We start from the raw sequence: 19,491 nt of genomic DNA, 5'->3' as shown, positions 1-19,491 counted from the left end.
CAATTGCTGAAGCTATATAGTTTGCTTGATCGCATTGGCCTAAAGTAACAGCAAAAGACAAAGAACTGTATCGTGAAAGATATTTCGTATAAGAACAATGGAAGAATTATAAAATTATTTTGTTGGTATTTGATGCAGTGATATAATCTATGAAACTGTTTTTGACATAAGAATAGTGGAAGAATTATAAAATTATAGTTTATTTCCGGGTCAAACGGCTTCCCACTTGCCGGTTCCTCTTAATGTTAATAATTTGAATTATTTTACCTCTTGCACGTTACATGATTTTCAGACTGCTTATAATGGATGTTGCATATAATGACATGCTCATCTGTTTCCTACATGTGACAATGCCCCTTACCAAATCAAGAGACATAAATGCTTAAGCTGCAACTTATGCAATCGTTGTTTAGAAAATTACAGTTTTTAATTTCATAGCCGGCATTTAAATTTTGGCCATGTAACTGAAATCAAGCAAAATATTGGTCATAAACCATGAATCAAGTAAAGAAAAAGAGGGACCCCAGCAGCTAAAAAGAGTGAGTTATTTAATAAGTTTTCCTGGGAGTAAAAAAAAAGTAGGAAAAACAGCAATAATTGTAGAACACAAGTGGCCAAGCAGGAGTGTTGGAATGTTGTTCAGGACAAAGTACAGATACAAAAGATCATCACCAAGAAACATGAAAACACAAGAGCTTTTCATATGCAATCGAACTGTTCTGAACAAGATATTGTGGTTGTTTTGTTTGTGGCATGCGTGGAAGTTTTTACACCGATTAATTATCATGCACACAGACTTACATAGTCCTCACATACTCACATGCAAGCCGTTGGATAAGACTTGGCCCTACTTTAACTTTTTTTCAAGCGGTCCAAATTATGCACATATCTCACATAGTTTGTTTCCCTTTTGTACCCGTTTTGGATTCAGTGGATTTGAACCTGGACCCACCCAAGACCCTGCGAGTAAGAGAATAAAATAAAGATAGGCATTAGCTGACCTATCAGATAGAGTGTTCTTCTGCATACGTTCTTATGTTTTCAACCACAACCCAACTTTCTTGTCTAAAACAACCACCCTCCTTGTGTCCCTTTACTAAACTCTTCATATCTGCCAAACCAAAACTACTTACAAATCAGTTTTCATCGTTGGACTAATTTGTGATAAAGTTGCAGGAATATATAAATTTTTATAATATGTATTTCTTCTCTGAAGTAGGTGAAGGGTAAGAGGAAACATAAATTAAAAAAAAAAGTTATAAAAAGCTCTTGGCTAGTCTTATCAATACATCCACTGGTTTTTACTGTGTGAAGATACTGATTCTCCAATTTCTTGGGCCAGCTGAATTCCATGGTTACTAAGAAGACAAATCATAATAATTCTACTTCATTTCGGCAAGATTTTGATGCCAACTGGCACTACCCCACCTAATACCTTCCATTGTTCTTATAAAAGGAGCACACATTGCAACCTCTCAACATATCAGCTCTTCCTTGAGTCTGATCATTACACACACTCTTCAGCCTTCACAAAACTTTTGTTCTTCCTTAGACCATTTCACATCTTCGTTTCTTCTCCTTCGTGAAAGAAATGGCATCAAGTTCAATGTCAGCCTCAGGCTCATGGAGTGTCAAGGACAACAAGGCCTTTGAGAAGGCTCTAGCTGTTTACGACAAGGACACCCCTGACCGTTGGTACAATGTTGCCCATGCTGTTGGTGGCAAAACTCCAGAGGAAGTGAAGAGACACTATGAACTCCTTGTCCAGGATGTTAAACACATTGAGTCAGGACGAGTGCCATTCCCAAATTACAAGAAAACTGCATCCTCTGATCAGGAGGAGAAAAGGTACCATTCCCTTTCATTACAAATACTTTAATTACTGTGTGATTAGTTCATCATCTAATAAATCAACAAAAACTTCTTTTACTTACTTAATAAAAACTTGTGAGAAAAAGAAAACAGTGATTGCACAACAATAGAGGGCAAAGAATAATCTCTCAATCAAGAAAGAAGAAGTTTATATGCAATATTTAAAATGATATCCACCAACCAACAACTTTTTAGATCTTCTTGACTCTAATATTTTATTTTCCTTTTGACAGACTGAGGAATTTGAACCTCCAGTGACCCATCGGTAACAACAACAACATTTGATTTTCTAATTTTCATCAACCAACATCTTCAGTTTCCAGCATCCCTGGTAGTACTACGTGGTGCTATGTCACACATAATTGCTAGTGCAATGGCATTTTAGGCTATTTTAGTCATAAGAATCATATCTCCCGTGATTCCATCTTGTATTTTCTTGTCGTTGAAGCTGCCTCTAAAAGAGTCAGTGACCCTTTCAGTTTCCAGTCCTAAATAAATTTATAATTTTATTATATGTTTAATTACTATAACGTACGTCAGTTACCTTGTTCTTCAATAACAGAGAAAATAGTTCCCTAGAGGAACCTATCCCCATGAAGGATGAACAAACAATAAATGCCGAAAAAGTAATTCCCAAGAAAAATAGGTACATTAAACTTTTTACTGGCGGGATCTTTGCTGATCTTGATTCTTCCATAATAGGGACATTGTAGCTGGAATTACTCAGACATGAACTCTATGAAACCATTGCATTTAACACTCAAATGAAAAGAAGCGGGAAAAGTTGTTTTGAAGGTTTAATACAGACCTAGTTAAGGTTTAAACACTCTCATTTAAAACATGATTAGTAAGGACAGTTTGTCATTGTTTTAAGATAACTGTTAAGTTCTTTGTAAGTGAAGTAAGATGAATTTAAGACAATGGTTTTATAGTAAGTCTGTAGGAAGTTTGTTCATCCCGTAGTACACAATCATTGCTTGAAGGAGCTTTCTAACAGTGGACAAAATATGGGAATTGAAAAGATTTTTTATTTTCTAGAAGTCAATGAATGAGTTATATAAATTACAAGTAAATTAAATTTAAAAAACCCATGTTTCATTAACGTAATATATTGTCTATTTTAAAACACACAACCTTCGCTTTTCTTTTTCCTCTCTATTGTTGCATGTCTCATTCAGGGGGGAAATAATTTTATATTTGGAACCCGTAATGTCATTTCCTTCTTATTTTCTTTCGCAAATAAGCAGTTGAATTTGGTATTTTCTACCTGTCTAATAATCATTTTAATAATGCCAAAAATATGAAGAAGAAAAATGTTTAAGAAGAACCAGATTTCATGCCAATATATTCTTTATCATTGGAATAGTGTTATAGTCGTACGCTCCAACGTAGTGTACCCTCTATTATGTATTTCACTGCTCATAGATGTTGTAAAATCGTTCACGTGATTATACAGTTATGTTGATGAAACATTTCAGTTGTTTATAGTAATAAAATAATTTTTTGATCCGTAGATTATGGCTTACGCATAAGCAGAAAGCAAATCACGAAAGTCGTAATTATAGTAAGTGTGATCCTGTTGGAGAGGTTAAAGCGAAGTAAGAAAATCGAAGTCCATTAAGAGAGACATAGCCATGGGTTAGTTCAACAACCTTTGCCTTACAACTCTATAATACTAATGGTCCCCTTAATTGGGAACACTTATTTTCTTTTTAAAAGTTATCGCAATTGCAAAAACCTATGTTTGTTTTGTTTTGTCTTTTTTTTTTTCAATAGTTGTAGGGAGATGGGGAACGAACAAGGGTACCCAATGGAAAATAGAATGCATCCTTCATTCTTGTGGGGGGTAATGTGATGTAAATGATTTTATCATTCCTTAATAACGAGGGAAGGCTAAAGTGCTTTAAAGCATTGGTAACCTAACCCACATTTTACGCATATTATATGTAATTATTAGAGGATAAAATGTTAAGAAGTAAATTTTATGGTTATGTTTTAAATCAAGAAATATATAGATAATCTAATCTATATTAGAGGCACAAGAAGACCATTATAGTTAAATATGTTGATTATTTTTAGACGATAAAATATTAAGAAGTGAATTTTAAGACTAACTCAACTTTATATTATTAAATTGTAAAATAGAGTTTGCACTTATTTATATGATGTAAATTAGTTTTATTTTTAGTTGATGTAGGACTACTAATACAAAGATATGAATTTTAAGATTAAAGAACCAAATTTACTATAATAATTAAGAAATCTCAAGGAAAATATTTGTCCTTATAGAAAATCGTGATAGAAGTGAAGAATGTGCACTCCAAGATAAGATTAGATGATGTTTTTGTTTGAATTAATTGAAGAATTAATTATATTATGTGGCTCATTTGAAATATTATGATGGATCCAAATGTGATTTAATAAAATGTAAGAAACTATTAATTTTGAAAAGTTATAATAAAGATAAAATAAAAAACCAACATTGATTTATAAAAGGAATAAGAGTTATGTCTTTAGTCATAAGGTTCTTTCACAATAAACAATCAAGAAAGTGTGAAAGAAGAAAAGAAAAGGATAGATTAGTAAAAGGATGTTAAAAAATAAATTGAAGAACGCATTTTTATTCATCTGGATAAGGTTAATATCTTCTTAATATGATTTATGTATATGAATATATGAGAGTCATGAATTTTAATATCTAGAGTAGTTTTTGGCATGAATTAGAAACATAAAAAAACTTCAAATTTGGCTTAGATATCGTAGGAATATCTACTTTCAGTTTATGTTGATTATGGTATTTTCTATAGATGTTGGTAGCAATTTTTTATTGTTATTTAAATTGTTAGGATCATTGTGTTGTTGTTGCGGACCACTTATGGCTTGATATTAGTTAATGTTTTCTTTACTAATGTCAAGAAGACAACTTTTTTTTAGATGTTGAGATTTTCTTTACTTTGGTGTTGATGTTCTCAATATTTTTTTTTATATATGACAAAAATGTTTATTTTTTATCAATAGTTTTTTAGGATTTTTTATCCAGATGTATACTAAGATAACTTTTAGTCCATTAATTGTGATTTTTCATTTTAATTAAGAGATTTTTTTTTCAATCAACATCAATAACAAAAATTGGTAAAAAATATCGAGTAATTCTCTTTATACTTTCACTTTTTCGTCCTATACTTCAAAAATTTCTATATTACCCTTTTAATAACTATCTGCGATTAATATTTCACTGATATTCGAATGTCGATTAACACTCTGTCGTAGTTTGAATGTTGATTAACATTTTACTAGGATTCGAATGTTGGTTAAGAATTTTTTTAAAATTTTTATTTAATAATAATAATAATGAAATATATTAAAGAATTAGAAATTAATATTTTAAATAAAAAATTTAGAAAAATATAATTTAGTATATATTAATATTTTAATATACAAAATATTATTTATTAAATAAAAATAAATAAAACATATTAAAATATTAGAAAAAAAAACTTAAAAAAATATATAGAAATATGATTAACATTAATGTTCAATGTTAATATTCAAATTGAATATCTTAACCATATTTATTTGAAAATATGGTTAACATAATATTTTTAATTTTTTTAACATGTTTTATTTGTTTGTTTTAAATAATAATATTTATAAATTAAAATATCATTATATACTAAACTATATAAAAAAATATTAAATTAATTATAGATTTATTAAATTTAAGAAAATAATTTTTTATTATTAAATTTAATAAATTATATTTTAATTATTATTATTATTATTAAATAAAAAATTAAAAAATAATCTTAAGATTGTCGACAAGGTATTAACGATATTTGAATGTTGGTGAAGTTTTAATCAAAGTTTAAACGCGGATCATTATTAATGAAAAGAACAATATAGAAATTTTGGAGGTGTAAAAAGAAAAGGTAAAAATGTAGACAAAACCAGTCACAAATGTCAAGGAGCAATTAGTCGATGTTAACATGAATAATTGTAGTCAATACCCATTGAAAAATATTCACAAACTTTAATTAAAAAGTAAATTTAATTAAGAGGAACTTAAAGTTTATCAATATTAATACTTTTTATTTATTAATAACTATTTAATATTTCAATAATTTTTAATTAGCAATAAAATACTTTATTTAAATGAACTAAAGTTTAGTAAATTTATATTATATAATTCAAAATAAAATATTTGAAATAAGATTAATCCAAATTTAATGCATTTGAGTATTTTTAAATTTGTGAAATTTATTTTTTAAAATGAAAGGTTAAGATTATGTTTGGTATTAATAGAAATAGAAGGAAAAAGATGAAAGATATTAATAAAATAAAATAATTTAGAGCGGGAAAGTTGAAAATTTGAACCCACCTAAAAACTTTTTTTTTTTCGAAAAGTGAAAAACAAAACATGAAAGAATTGTGCAATTAGGGGAATAAATGGATTAGGGAATAAATCAAGCTCTACTTAAACGTAGTTTTTATCTTACAATTTTACAGTCTAGACATTGATCTATTACTCTTGACAAACCTATTCTTTGGGTTTAAATTAACTAGACCGTTTTATAAGTTCCGTTTAACTCGTTAACTTATTAAAGAGTTCGTTTTATATTAATAATTTAAAATATTATATAAATAAATATTAAACGAAATTTAGTTTTAAAATTAAATTTGACAGGTAACATATTTTGTATACGTATTGAAAAAAAGACATGAATCATAAAATAGCTTATTATATTATGTAATGGTAGCTATGTAATAAAAGAATTAAATTAAATAATCGCAAATACAATTTGTACTTGTTTTATTTATCCAATCACATAATTTATTTTAATTCAATATATATTTTCAATTCAAAAATATTTATGTCTACTCTTATATTTTATCTTTTATAATTTTCTTTTTCTCTTCTCTTCCTCAATACAAGAAAAAAAAATGTAATAAATGAAAAAGAAAAACTAAAAGAAAAACCACAGTTCAGATAAGAAGTTTCTGGATTGTTAAATTTCTTTCTTCTAAGTGAACTTACAAGAAAAAAATGAAAAGACACGTGCAGAAGTTTCTTGGTGTTTAAATAGCTCTTCAATTCAAAATGAAAAACCCCAACGGGTAAATTCAAAGCCCAAGAACTCCAGAACCAACACCATGGATTCGGGAGACGACGAGACAGGTTCGGCCTCCTCATCGTCTGAAATATTCCTTCTCGGCTTCATCGAGGCCAACATCGTCGGTGTGCAGCACTATCACGCCACCATCAGCGGCCGCGCCGTCGTCGTCCTTCACCGTGAGCCCGACAACGTCCACGATGCCAACGCCATCAAAGCCAGCAACATCCACGGGGACCACGTCGGTTACATTGAACGCGCCGTCGCAGCCGTCCTCACCCCTCTCATCGACGACGAACTTATCACCGTCGAAGCCATCGTACCCGACGCCCGCAAAACCTACCGAATCCTCTGCCAAATCCACATCTTCGCTCGCCTCCAAGACTTTGACTTCGTCAAATGTGCCCTTTCCCGTTGCCCCTGCAGACTCATCAACGAATCCGAGGCCGCCTTCACCCTCTCTGACTCCGCCGCCGTTAAAGCCACCAAGGCGGTGAAGAAGACCATGACCGTCGACGCCATTTTCAGCCTCATGAACAGCTACCTTGCCAATAAGAACCGCGCCATCGATTTCTTGGAGCCTCCGAGGAGCATCATCAGAACCGAGCTTCTCCCTCACCAGAAGGAGGGTCTCTGGTGGCTCGTTCGCAGAGAAAAAATTGATGACTTGCCACCCTTTTGGGAAGAAAACGATGGGAAGTTCGTAAATGTTTTAACCGATTATCAGACCGATAAAAGGCCTGACCCCTTGCGAGGTGGTATCTTCGCCGATGAGATGGGGTTGGGAAAGACCTTAACTCTGCTTTCTCTGATTGCTTTTGATAAATGGAGCCAAATGGGTTTCTCTAAGAAATGTAGAACGGATGGAAAGTGGGTTTCTTTAGAGAAGCGACGCAGGAATGAAATTGAGGGCTCCCGTGGAACCGAATTGAGAACAAATGCAACGTTGGTGGTGTGTTCTCCTTCTGCTATGTCGGCATGGATAACGCAATTAGAGGATCACACTGTACCTGGTGCATTGAAGACTTACATGTATTACGGGGAAAGAAGGACAGAGGACACTGAGGAGCTTAAGAAGTATGATTTGGTATTGACTACTTACACTACTTTGTCCAATGAATTGGACGAGATGCCGGCGAAGCAAATGGAGTGGCGGAGAATTATATTGGACGAAGCACACACCATCAAGAATTTCACTGCTAACCTGAGTAAGACGGTTTTCAGGTTGAAAGGTCAGTACAGATGGGCTGTCACAGGGACACCGATTCAAAGTGGTTGCATTGATTTGTATTCTTTTATGGTCTTTTTGCGGTTTCAGCCGTTTTCGGAACGAAGACATTGGAGAATTTTGGTGCAAACCCCTCTTAATCTGGGCTTGGAAAACGGGTTCACACGGTTGCAGGTAATACAATGTATGGTTAGTCTTTTTCTTCACAATATGATATGGTTGCCATTGCAGGTGGACATAGTGTAACATTAGTTTAGTCTTTATCTAGTTTATATGTAGCCGTGAAATGTTGAAATGCAGTTGAGTTTTTTGTAATTTTAATGATAGATTAATAATTATTCTTATTGTATTTTTCTGTCTTGTATTTTTGTGTAAGGTTACGTTTGTGGTTTATTTTGTAGGTTTTGATGGGAGCAATTGCTTTGCGAAGAACAAAAGAGTTGGCATTGACGTTTCTGCCACCCAAAACCGTTGAGATTTGTTATGTTGGGCTTTCTATGGAAGAACGGCAGCTGTATGAGAGGGAGAAAGAGAAAATAAAGGCATCGTTGAGAAGAGGTTATATCCGTGAGAGCAATCCACTTTCCGAGTCTAGCGAAGTGCTAAATAGTTTTCTATTACTCCGTCAAATCTGTGTTGATTTGAAATTGTGTAAATTTCAGTCAGAAAGTGAAGGTAAAATTTTGCCTTAACAGATGTATCTCTAATTTTGTCCTTTTTATTGTTGGAATTTGCTTTCGACCATTTGCAAAATGACGCCTGTTGGTAAGTTTGTTTTGCAGCAAACATAGATTTGAAAATATGTTTTTACCGTCACTATACATATGGATCTTTGTATAGACTCTGTGAAACTTGCTTTTATGTGTATTTGTGGAGGTGATTTATGTTTTATTGTACTAACAGGAGAAACAATTATATCTTATAATCCCGAGTTGCTGCAAAAATTACTTGGACAGCTGGAAGAAGGTGAAGATTTTGAATGTCCAATCTGTTTATCTCCTCCAATGGAAATTGTGATCACACGTTGTGCTCACATTTTCTGTCGTCCGTGTATACTGAGATCTCTAGAAGAGAGGAAAAAAAGTGGTTGTCCTCTTTGTCGGCAAAAACTCTCATCAGAATCTGATATATTCTCACCACCTCCCCAGCCAGAGACAGACACTGCTGAACTGAGCTCAGCCTCAGAAAAACCGCTATCGTCCAAGGTTTCTGCTCTGATAAAATGTCTGGATGAATCAAGAGACCAAAATCCAGGTGTGAAGTCAGTTGTATTTTCACAATTTCGAAAGTTGCTGTGTTTACTTGAAGAGCCTCTGAATGCAGCTGGTTTCAAGACTCTGCGTCTTGATGGGAAAATGAATGCTAAACAGAGAGCCAATGTTATTCTGCAGTTTCAAGCCCGAGAAAGTGGTTGTTGTCCAACTGTTCTACTTGCAAGCCTGAGGGCTTCAAGTGCAGGTGTAAATCTGACAGCTGCCTCTAGACTCTACTTTATGGAACCATGGTGGAACCATGCAGTTGAGGAACAGGCAATGGACCGTGTCCACCGCATTGGACAGAACCAGCCCGTGAAGATTGTTCGATTCATTGCTCAAAACAGCTTTGAGGAGAAAATGTTGGTGTTGCAGGAAAGGAGGAAACTACTGTTGAAAGAACCATATGGGACGGAAAGAAAGGGCATTGGCTATCTAGATTTGAAATTCCTTCTAGATTCTTAGAGATGCTTATAAATCACTGAATTTCATTTTTTTGTCTGTTTGATTACCTCAAACTTTTGCTCTGCCCCAGAATTTTGTTTGTCCAAGTATAAAGCCATTGGACTTAACTTTTTTGAATGATTGTGATAATGAAATGATAAACACTTTGTTACGAAACAACTTCTTTGATTAACTCAAATGCTAATATCTATGACAACTTTTTTTATTTACCAATAAATAATTACCATCTAACATAATAATTTAATTGTGATTTGCTGTACTGATGTTTCATAATTGAAATAAATTTATTATTATAAGTATATTACTTCTTATTATAACATGTATATTATGCTAATTTATGATTCAAAATATTAACTAAATATTTTTTATTAAGATCAAATATCACAATTTGATTGTAATTTGACATACCTAATTTTGCATGATTAATGCAACTAAGATCAACTTACACGGGTATTAGATATCATCGGAATGGAAATAAATTTAGGGTTAAAAATGTTTACTGAAATTAGAATTAGTTATTTTTTAAAATTTAGATACATTTTGATTTTTAAACTTTAAAAATAAATAAATAAAAATTTTTTAGTCTAATTATGTTAAATGTTTTTTATATGCCAAACATATATTTTAAGTAACATTAAATAAGAAACATATTAAATGATATAAATAATTCAAATGCTAACATAAAATATAAAAAAAATAATATAAAAAGTTAAAAAAGACTAAATTCATTAAATTTTTAAGTTTAGGAATCATAAATATGAAAGTTTGGAACATTGAATAAATTTTAATTTTACATGGAAGAACTAAAATTATATTTAACCAATAAATTTATTAATGTAAATATATTACTTTATTATAAAATGTATATCCATTAATTAAATCTCTTGAAATTCACCAAACAACATAATACCTAAATTATAGTAATTTGGTATAATTTGGTCAATTAAAATAGATTTAATTGTAATAAGATTTATCAACTTTAGCAACTTTAGTTATGTTACCGTCTCAATTAATTAAATGGTTCAAATTATTAATTAAATATTTTTTATTTAGAAAACTATGGTCAAATATTATAATTTGATTATGATTTGATGTACATAAATTTTCATAATGCAACTAATTATAATATGATAAAATTACATATGAATTATATACTATTAAAATTGAAATAAATTTATTAATGTAAGTGTATTACTTTTAACAGCGTATATCCATTAATGGAATCTTTTGAAATTTATCAAAAAACAATATGATTTCTAACTTGTACCAGTTTGATTCAAATAGATTTAACTTAATGTAGTATGCTAAAATCTAATAAGATTTATCAATTAGTTGGGTTAACATATCAATTAGTTTGTACACTTAATATTAGGGATGACAATAAGGTGGAGATGATCTAAGTTTGATTATCTCATCCCCATATCTACATTAAAAATTTATAATCATCTTCATCCTTTGTAAGAATGAGTATATTTATACTTGCATCTATTCCTGTCAATTTACTATTCAAAATGTTAATTAAATATTTTTTATTAAGAGAATTAAGATCAAATTTTTTAATATGACTGTGATTTGATGTATCTTATAGTAGTTTGGTCAATCAAAATAGATTTAATTTAACTTAATATGTTACAATGTAGTAAGATTTATTAATGGTGTTTATGTTACCGACTTAATATTAGAGATGACAATGAGTTGGAGCTAGACTAGGTTTGATTATTCCATCTCGAACTCTACATTAAAAGTCCATCATCATTAAAGGACGAACGAACGACCTCCACTAATAAAGACTCCTAAACTTCACTTATAAATTACTAGTAAGAGTTACTTAGTATGTAATGGATCGTAATTAGGATTACACTAATCACAAATTCATATTTAAACTTATAAATAGATATCAAAAGTAAAAAGATAGGTAATTGTATTTATTGTAAATTTAATATTATACTGTGATTCTCAATCGGTTTAATCACTTACTTAAGCGTCGGAGTACTTTTAATCGGTACACCCGGACAATTTGGAGCTTGGATAAAAAAGGATTTTGACTAAGAGTTTGGAACGTCAGAGTGCAGAGTAACCTAAATTAACTTGTGTGAAAGATTATTTCGTGAAAATCGACCCGACACCTTAAATAAAATCCTTTAAATATAATTTATAATAGTTTTGTTAATGAAAATGGATTTAATTTAACTAATATTCTAAAATGTAATAAGTTTTATCAAAATTAGATATGTTATCATTAGTAATGACAAAGTAGATGGAAACGGGTTAGAATTTTTAACCCAGCATCCCTTACAGCCTAATGTTTTTTCTTTTTTTGAGTTTCAAAATAGTGGATTTAATTCCTTTAGCAGACTTTATCATCCTAATTTCTATTGGAAATGTGTAAATTTACACATGCATCCATATCTAACCATTTAAGATTCAAAATATTAATTAAATATTTTTTATGAAGAGAGTTAACCAAATATCATAATTTGATTGTGATTTTATGTACTTATTTTTTTTATAATTGATGCAACTAATGACAATATGATCAAATTAGATATAAAGTAGTTACTATCAAAATTGAAATATATTTATTATTATAAGTATATTACTTTATATTATAACATGTATATCTATTAATGAAATCTTTTGAAATTCAATAAACAACATACATGCCTATAAAATGTAAATGTCTACATAACTTTTACAATTACTTATATTACAAAATAATAAAGCATATTAGATATATAGTTATTATTAGAGAAAAAAAGACTAAGTGTAGGATAAAACACAATTCATAATATCTAAATATTTTTTAGATATGTGGATAGAGAGAGTACACACACAGAAATAGTGGATACATACGTTTTCGTCTTCATATTTAATTTAAAAAATAAGATATTATCTATATTCAGTTAATAAATGAGAATCTTGAATTTGGATATATTTATCTTTCAATAATGTTATAATGAGTTTGATTTTAACATATTTTTAAGTAAAAGTAAACGTTTATTATTAATTATTTTAAAAATAAAATTTAAAATAATTATTATGAATTTAACATTTTTGTTGTATGATAATATGATTAGGTAATAACAGACTATCTTTTCGTATGAGTGCATGTTTATTTAATTTATAGCATAAAATTTGAATAAATCAATTAAGTCAGGATAGATTGGTTAACAAACTCTTAATTTTGATATTTACAAAAATAAATATCATATACCATGGTCTATGAGCTGATGAAGTAATCACTATGGCAATTCATATTCTTTGCAGTGTATTAGGATTTAGAAATGTAAAAGGCTTTTTGGGATCTCTAAAAAAATGAAAGATAAATATTTAGTGAGCCATTCAATATAATTTAATTTACCAACTTCAACAAGGTATGGAAATAATTTTATCTATAAAGATCAAGTTGGTAAAATAAATCAAATGACATGCACCATTATGTGCTTCTATCTCTATACGGAGTTATGAAAAAAGAGATAAAAGAAAAATAACTATTTGTTCGTGTCCTCAAATACCCGTGTTAAACAAATTATTTAAAAAATACAGTTCAGAATGCAAGAAAAAAATAATTTTTAACATTTTGGAATCTACTTTTCAAATGAGAAATTGCTTTCAGAATACATTTGGAAGGAAAGAAACAAGAGGGGGAGTGTGATAGTAGAAAAAGAGAGTGTAAAAAGTTCAAAAACCTCGTTTCAAAATTTGCAAAACAAATAATTCGGAAGTAACTTTCACAAAAATAAATTAATCATTTTAAAAATTTTGGGGTGCAAGAAGAAACAAACCATTAATGATTCTTGGGCTAGCCCAGTGTTTTTTAATTAATGTTACTATTTTTTAAGTGATTTGAACTAAATTTTGTAAAGGGTGCTACTCCCTCCACCCCCACCGAATACTCCCTCTACCCCCACCGAATACGCCCTGCACCTCCCTAAAATTTAATTTTTTTTTGTAATGTCAAAAGTACCCTTTTTACCTTATTTATTTACTTTTTCTTTCTCTTTCTAAAACCTAATTCCTTACTCATTTTCACTTTTTCTCCACCCCAAATTCCACATTCGTCTTCTTCCCACCTTCCCACACCCTGAGATCCGTTTGCTTCCAACCCACATCAGTTTCTTTGAATCCCCTAAGTCCCACTATCTCTTGTTCTCTTGTAGGTGGTGCGGTGGTTGTTCGTGGTGCGACGCTGCGACAGTGTGTGCGGTGGTCCATCAGCGTTGCGGAGGTGCGGCGGTGTGCGGTGGTCATTTGGTGCTTCCTTCTTGTGCAAGTCTACAAGAGGTTAGTTTGTTGTTTAATCATAGATAGATTTATGAATTTTTGCTGATTATTGTCGTGCTGTTGTGTTTGGTGGTGGTTTTTGTTTCTGTGTGCAAAAGAAGAAATAACCACGCAGGCCATGAACGGATGTCGTATATCCGTTTGGCCTTGAAGCAGATGTCGATATCCGTCGACAGATTATCACATCCGTTGAATAATTACAATAACTTTGCGCTCCTGGGACGAAGCTTTCCTCTGCTGCCTCCGACAACCACTACCACAAACAATGACCTCTACCACCACTGGTTCCTTGCACCACTTGCAATCTCCCGCCAAGCAAAGCCTACCACTTCACACGAGCACTACACACTCTCAGAACAATGAAATAGAGGAAGAAGAAAGAAAGGGATAACTGAGGCATAGCTGATTTCCGTGTTCAACTTTTGTTGGGGTGCATTGTTATAAAAGTGGGATCATTATAATTAATGAAGTAGGTTAATGTTGTTGGCCAAAATTTATTGTACAGTAAATAAGGACAAATTTATCATGGAGAGGTACAGGGAGTATTCGGTGGTGGTGGAGGGAGCAACACTCTTTTGTAAAGTGTGAAATTGAGTGTTTCTTCTTGGGTCTTATTAAATTTCTTCTAGCACCCCATCATAAACTTCTTGATCCCAAACAAGAGTGTGGGATGAGTGTCTTTCAGAATTAATATGTCGTGTTCCGAAAAGCAAAGTCCTATCGATAGAGGTGCAGGAAGAAATTTGTTAGATTGCAGAACGAATGGACAGTGCAAAAGGAAAAAAAAAAACTTATTAAACTAACGAATAAAAAAGTGAAGGCTAGATTGTTGGGCTTATTTTATTATTAAGCTCTACATCGAACTCATCCTTCATGGATTGAATTGAATTCATCTCTAAGAAAAAAGTTAAAATAATAACTCATCCATAACTCAGAAAATAAATAAAATAAAGTATTATTGTATGTATCAACCATAAACTAAACACAAATAAATCACATTAATAATATAATAAGTCATTTAATATCTCATATAAAATTAAGGTTTAAATATAGTTTTATTCCCAATAAATTATCAACTTTTTACCATCTATAATAAAAAATTTCTACCTTTTTCGTTCCTAATAAACCTTTTATGAATTCATTTATCTGAAAATTCGCTATATAAATGACTTTATCTCAATGTTTAAAGCGTTATTTAAATTCGTTTTGAAACTAAAAAAAGAAATAAAACTTACTCAGAACAAAAATTTGTGAAAACTAATAGGGATCAAAAGTAAAATCTAATACTTTATTATATTAAAAAAAATCAATAAGCCAACCTAATTAATCTATCTTCTCATTCATAAGTAATTACATTAGTTTGGGTTATGCAAGCTATGGTAATGAAATATATCAATAATATAGTTAAAGGAACAAATATGATAAATATTTACTATATCTAGTCTTTCAATACTTGATGTAATAACATATAATTTTAGTATAACCTGAATACAAATTACTGATATCATATTTACCATCATAATAAGGAAAACGAAGTTTTTAAATTTAACCTTTTACACACACACACACACACATATATATATATATATATATATATATATATATATATATATATATATATATATATATATATATATATATATATATGTGTGTGTGTGTGTGTTTTTTATCGATTTCTGATATCCCATTTTGACTCAACAAAATAAAGTATTGTTATCAAATCATTAAGCATACTTTCTTATAAATGTCATCATAAATGATATGCACTAAGTAGGGAATACAAATTGTCTTTCCATGCATGAATGGCAAATTTACCAGACATAATAAATAAACTTGCCACCAAAACCATAAATGAGAAATTGATTCTGAAGGCTTTCCACACAGTGGACAAAAATTTCACGCAACAGTATGATGTTTCAAAAGTTGCCTCCTTAGTTTGAATTCTATTTAAAGTCACCTTCCATAAAAAGACAAGAACATTTGATCGTATTTTTGCTTTCCATATAATTTTGAATAAGTCTAAACAAGAAGGTTTGACCTGTTTTCCAATACAAGATAATCTTCACTAAGATTCTAATTATATCTTACAGTCTTCATACTCTTTCTCCAATTCTTAAATTTATTCATCAATGATTAGTCTTCTCCAAATCCCATGCCATTTATCATGAAACTACATTGCAACTTTTGAAAATCATGTCTTGAAATAATTAATATAATTTCTTCAAAATAATTTATACATTTATTTCTTTTTTTATTCTCTTGTTTGATCATTAATATTTACGAAAGAATCTATAAAAACAAAATCCGTTTCACTAGATATTTTGTGCATACACATATACTATACTATACTATTATAATTTCTTTCATAGTTAAATATGATTTTAATTTTTAAATTTATATGCAAAATTAGAATTTGTGTTTGTAAAAACTCATCGATATGTTTTAATAATACACAAAATATATCATTTTATCATGAAACGACTTAAATTTTTTTTTTCTAAAGTGTATAAAGATGTCTGGATTAAAAAGTTTGCAAGTTATACATGACTGACACATATTTTAAAAATAATAAATTGTTTTTTTTCTTTTATTTTACATTTTTTTTGTTTTTTTTCTCCTTCATCTTCTTTTACATGGTCCTCGATCCCAACACCAAGGATTACGCGGTAGAATTACGAAAAATAAGATAATATTTGAACATATATTTGCGATTTCTTTTATAAATAGCTGAAACTTTATTTTAGAAAAATAATCCAATTTCAACTAAAGTTTTAATAAAACTTCCAGAAATTTTAACATATTTTTGAAATCACCAAAAATAAATCCTTCTATATTATTATTATTATTATTATTATTATTATTATTATTATTATTATTATTATTATTATTATTATTATTAGTATTATTGTGTAATCCAGTCTTTAATATCATTTACATCCAAATCTTCATCCTTTATATTTCCGTTTATAGAACAGCACGTGCTCAAGACTTGATTGGATTTGGTTGTTGCAAAAATTTAAAAAAAAAAATAACATTTAGCATATATATGATAAGTCTATTGAATCGATGAAGCAGTTTATACGTTCAAAATTGATAACTTACCCCCTTTTTGTGTCAATAATATTATGTTTTATATAAAATCGTGTGAAGAAAAGAACTGAATTTGCATGCTGAGTTCTGCCATTAATTTTCTGTTTGTAGAGTAATGTTGCGGTTGTCCAAACATAAACTTTTATTTACTTTGTTTTTCTTGTTTACTATGGTCCCAACTCAATTTATTGTTACTTAACTCTAATTTGACATTTTCTATGTCCTAATTTAAATAATACTTTGACCAGAAGAACCAAAACGTTTTTCACATATTTCAAAGGAACAGTGTTTTGTCAATCTGACAGCAGGAAGAAGAAGAAGAAGAATACGCGGAATCAGTCAGTTCTGTAGACTGTGACTATTTTGCTTCCGGATCTTCGACAGGTAAGCTACTTTAAAAAATTATAAAATGTTTTTATAGTAAAATTACAAATTAAAATATTTTTTCATAGATTGCTTTTGAAATAAATTAAAATCATAAAAGGAATTTTTTGGTATGAAAAATTAGAAAGGTAAATGCATGAGATGATGTCACCTATAAAAAAGTTACCAATCTTGAATTGGGTTGGCTACAAAAGTCAAATAAACTAAAAAATAATTTATAATCACAATATATTTTTTATAATCATAATATATCTTGCATTTTCTTGTTATATACATATTAATTTATTGGAAAGATTATTAATCTTTACAAGTTTAATTTTTTTTCTAATACTTATATTAGTATCATGAATCATAATTTTGATTTAATTAAATATAGGATTTATATTTTAGATAGCATGATCGTTTAATTAAATACAATTTATATTTTTCAATTAAATTTATATTATTTGATTTTACTTTAATAACATGATCGTCTAATTTTTACAAGTCTCAAACCTACAATAAATTTGGATAGCAATAATAATGAAATATTTTCGGTTTTATTAAAGATAATTAGTATTTTCGATTTTCTTATTATTATTTAAATTCAAAGTGTTGCATTTCAAACTGCAAAACCAAACAAACATATGTTTTTGATAAAATCAAATAATAAATACTCATTTGAAATATAAAATTCTTTTAAATACTTAATAAAACATTTTTTTTAATGAAAACCCAATTAAATGACGGAAAATGAAATTAACATTCAAATTATACAAAAGATAGTTCATTGAAAATATAAAAGTATTGAAACTAAATAAAACTTAAAAAAAAGTAATATAAATTCAATTAGAAGTACTTGAATTATTTATGAAAATTTTAAAATTCACTAATGCAGAAAATTTTGTATGTTAGGGAGAAAAGATTTTCTATACCGAATTTGTCACAGAAAATTCACACTCTATCCTGATTTTGGACCTATCATATAAATTCAAATTTTAATTAATTTAATCATTTTTTATTTTTTATTTTAAATTGAAGTAAAAATAATCAATCATTTATCTTTCCAGTGAATCGTTTCATATTACTACTTTTGTTACAAAGTAGCCAGTGGCTAAATAAATGTTTTCACAAATTTAAGTGTTACAAACATTTTGGGACAGATTTTTTTTTCATCACAAATAATAATAGCATATTTTTTTTCACGACATTTAATTACTACATCATAAATTATGAAATATAAAAGGAAAATTTTCCTTTATTTATTTAGGAAACATTAAGAGTCATAACTTTTACTATATGTACATATTGTATGAAATAATATATTTAAGAATAAATATACCTAATTGTGGTATGTTGTTTAATATTTACTAAATATGTCCTATTTTAGTAATATGGCAGTTAAGTTGATATGAATTTGTTGGTGTTGGTTGTCACTCTTTTGAGCAAAGCAGTATTATTGTTTCATATTTCTTCTTTCACTTTTGATGACACTTCACTGAAATAGAATGCAATGGAGCTTAAGCCAAACCAAATCCCTTACACTCAACCTCTTTCACAACACAATTACTTTGATATAAAAAGAAGTCATTTGCGACTAATTTTTGCAGGAAAAGAAAAGCATCCTTCGAGTAGCGAGCATAATGTCCTATATTTTTTCTTCAATACACATCACCAAACCAGATAAACAAGCATAAGAATATTTCACATATGGGGTATTTTTAATGAATAAACTAAAAGGTTTTCATTTAGTAGAATGTTGTAAGGTGTAAATTAAATCACAGAATATTGTTAGAAAAGAACAAACATGTATTTGTGAGAAAAA

General features: G+C 29.4%; 2 protein-coding genes across 2 annotated transcripts; both read left to right on the top strand.

The window, feature by feature from the left end:
- The first annotated feature begins 1,477 nt into the window (after nucleotides 1-1,477).
- Nucleotides 1,478-2,384, top strand: LOC124823674 (protein RADIALIS-like 3). Its single transcript, XM_047295929.2, has 2 exons — nucleotides 1,478-1,848; nucleotides 2,106-2,384. Exons 1-2 carry the CDS (start codon nucleotides 1,592-1,594, stop codon nucleotides 2,128-2,130), a joined length of 282 nt encoding a protein of 93 aa, XP_047151885.1. The 5' UTR covers nucleotides 1,478-1,591; the 3' UTR covers nucleotides 2,131-2,384.
- A 4,573-nt stretch (nucleotides 2,385-6,957) lies between these two features.
- LOC124823699 (DNA/RNA helicase protein) lies at nucleotides 6,958-10,088 on the top strand. The gene is made up of 3 exons (XM_047295974.2): nucleotides 6,958-8,385; nucleotides 8,613-8,886; nucleotides 9,115-10,088. Exons 1-3 carry the CDS (start codon nucleotides 7,024-7,026, stop codon nucleotides 9,927-9,929), a joined length of 2,451 nt encoding a protein of 816 aa, XP_047151930.1. The 5' UTR covers nucleotides 6,958-7,023; the 3' UTR covers nucleotides 9,930-10,088.
- The last annotated feature ends 9,403 nt before the right edge of the window (nucleotides 10,089-19,491 follow it).

This window comes from Vigna umbellata, chromosome 5, assembly GCF_029865625.1.
Source record: "Vigna umbellata cultivar VRB3 chromosome 5, Vumbellata_1.0, whole genome shotgun sequence".
NCBI lineage: Eukaryota > Viridiplantae > Streptophyta > Magnoliopsida > Fabales > Fabaceae > Vigna > Vigna umbellata.
This window is presented reverse-complemented; position numbering and strand designations above follow the sequence as displayed.

Excerpts from the sequence above, each read along its gene's own strand:
- LOC124823699 (XM_047295974.2), top strand. The coding sequence starts at position 7,024 with ATGGATTCGGGAGACGACGAGACAGGTTCGGCCTCCTCATCGTCTGAA. Across the intron at positions 8,386-8,612 it reads ACGGGTTCACACGGTTGCAG|GTTTTGATGGGAGCAATTGC; the intron begins GTAATACAATGT and ends TTTATTTTGTAG. Across the intron at positions 8,887-9,114 it reads ATTTCAGTCAGAAAGTGAAG|GAGAAACAATTATATCTTAT; the intron begins GTAAAATTTTGC and ends TTGTACTAACAG.
- LOC124823674 (XM_047295929.2), top strand. The coding sequence starts at position 1,592 with ATGGCATCAAGTTCAATGTCAGCCTCAGGCTCATGGAGTGTCAAGGAC. Across the intron at positions 1,849-2,105 it reads TCTGATCAGGAGGAGAAAAG|ACTGAGGAATTTGAACCTCC; the intron begins GTACCATTCCCT and ends TCCTTTTGACAG.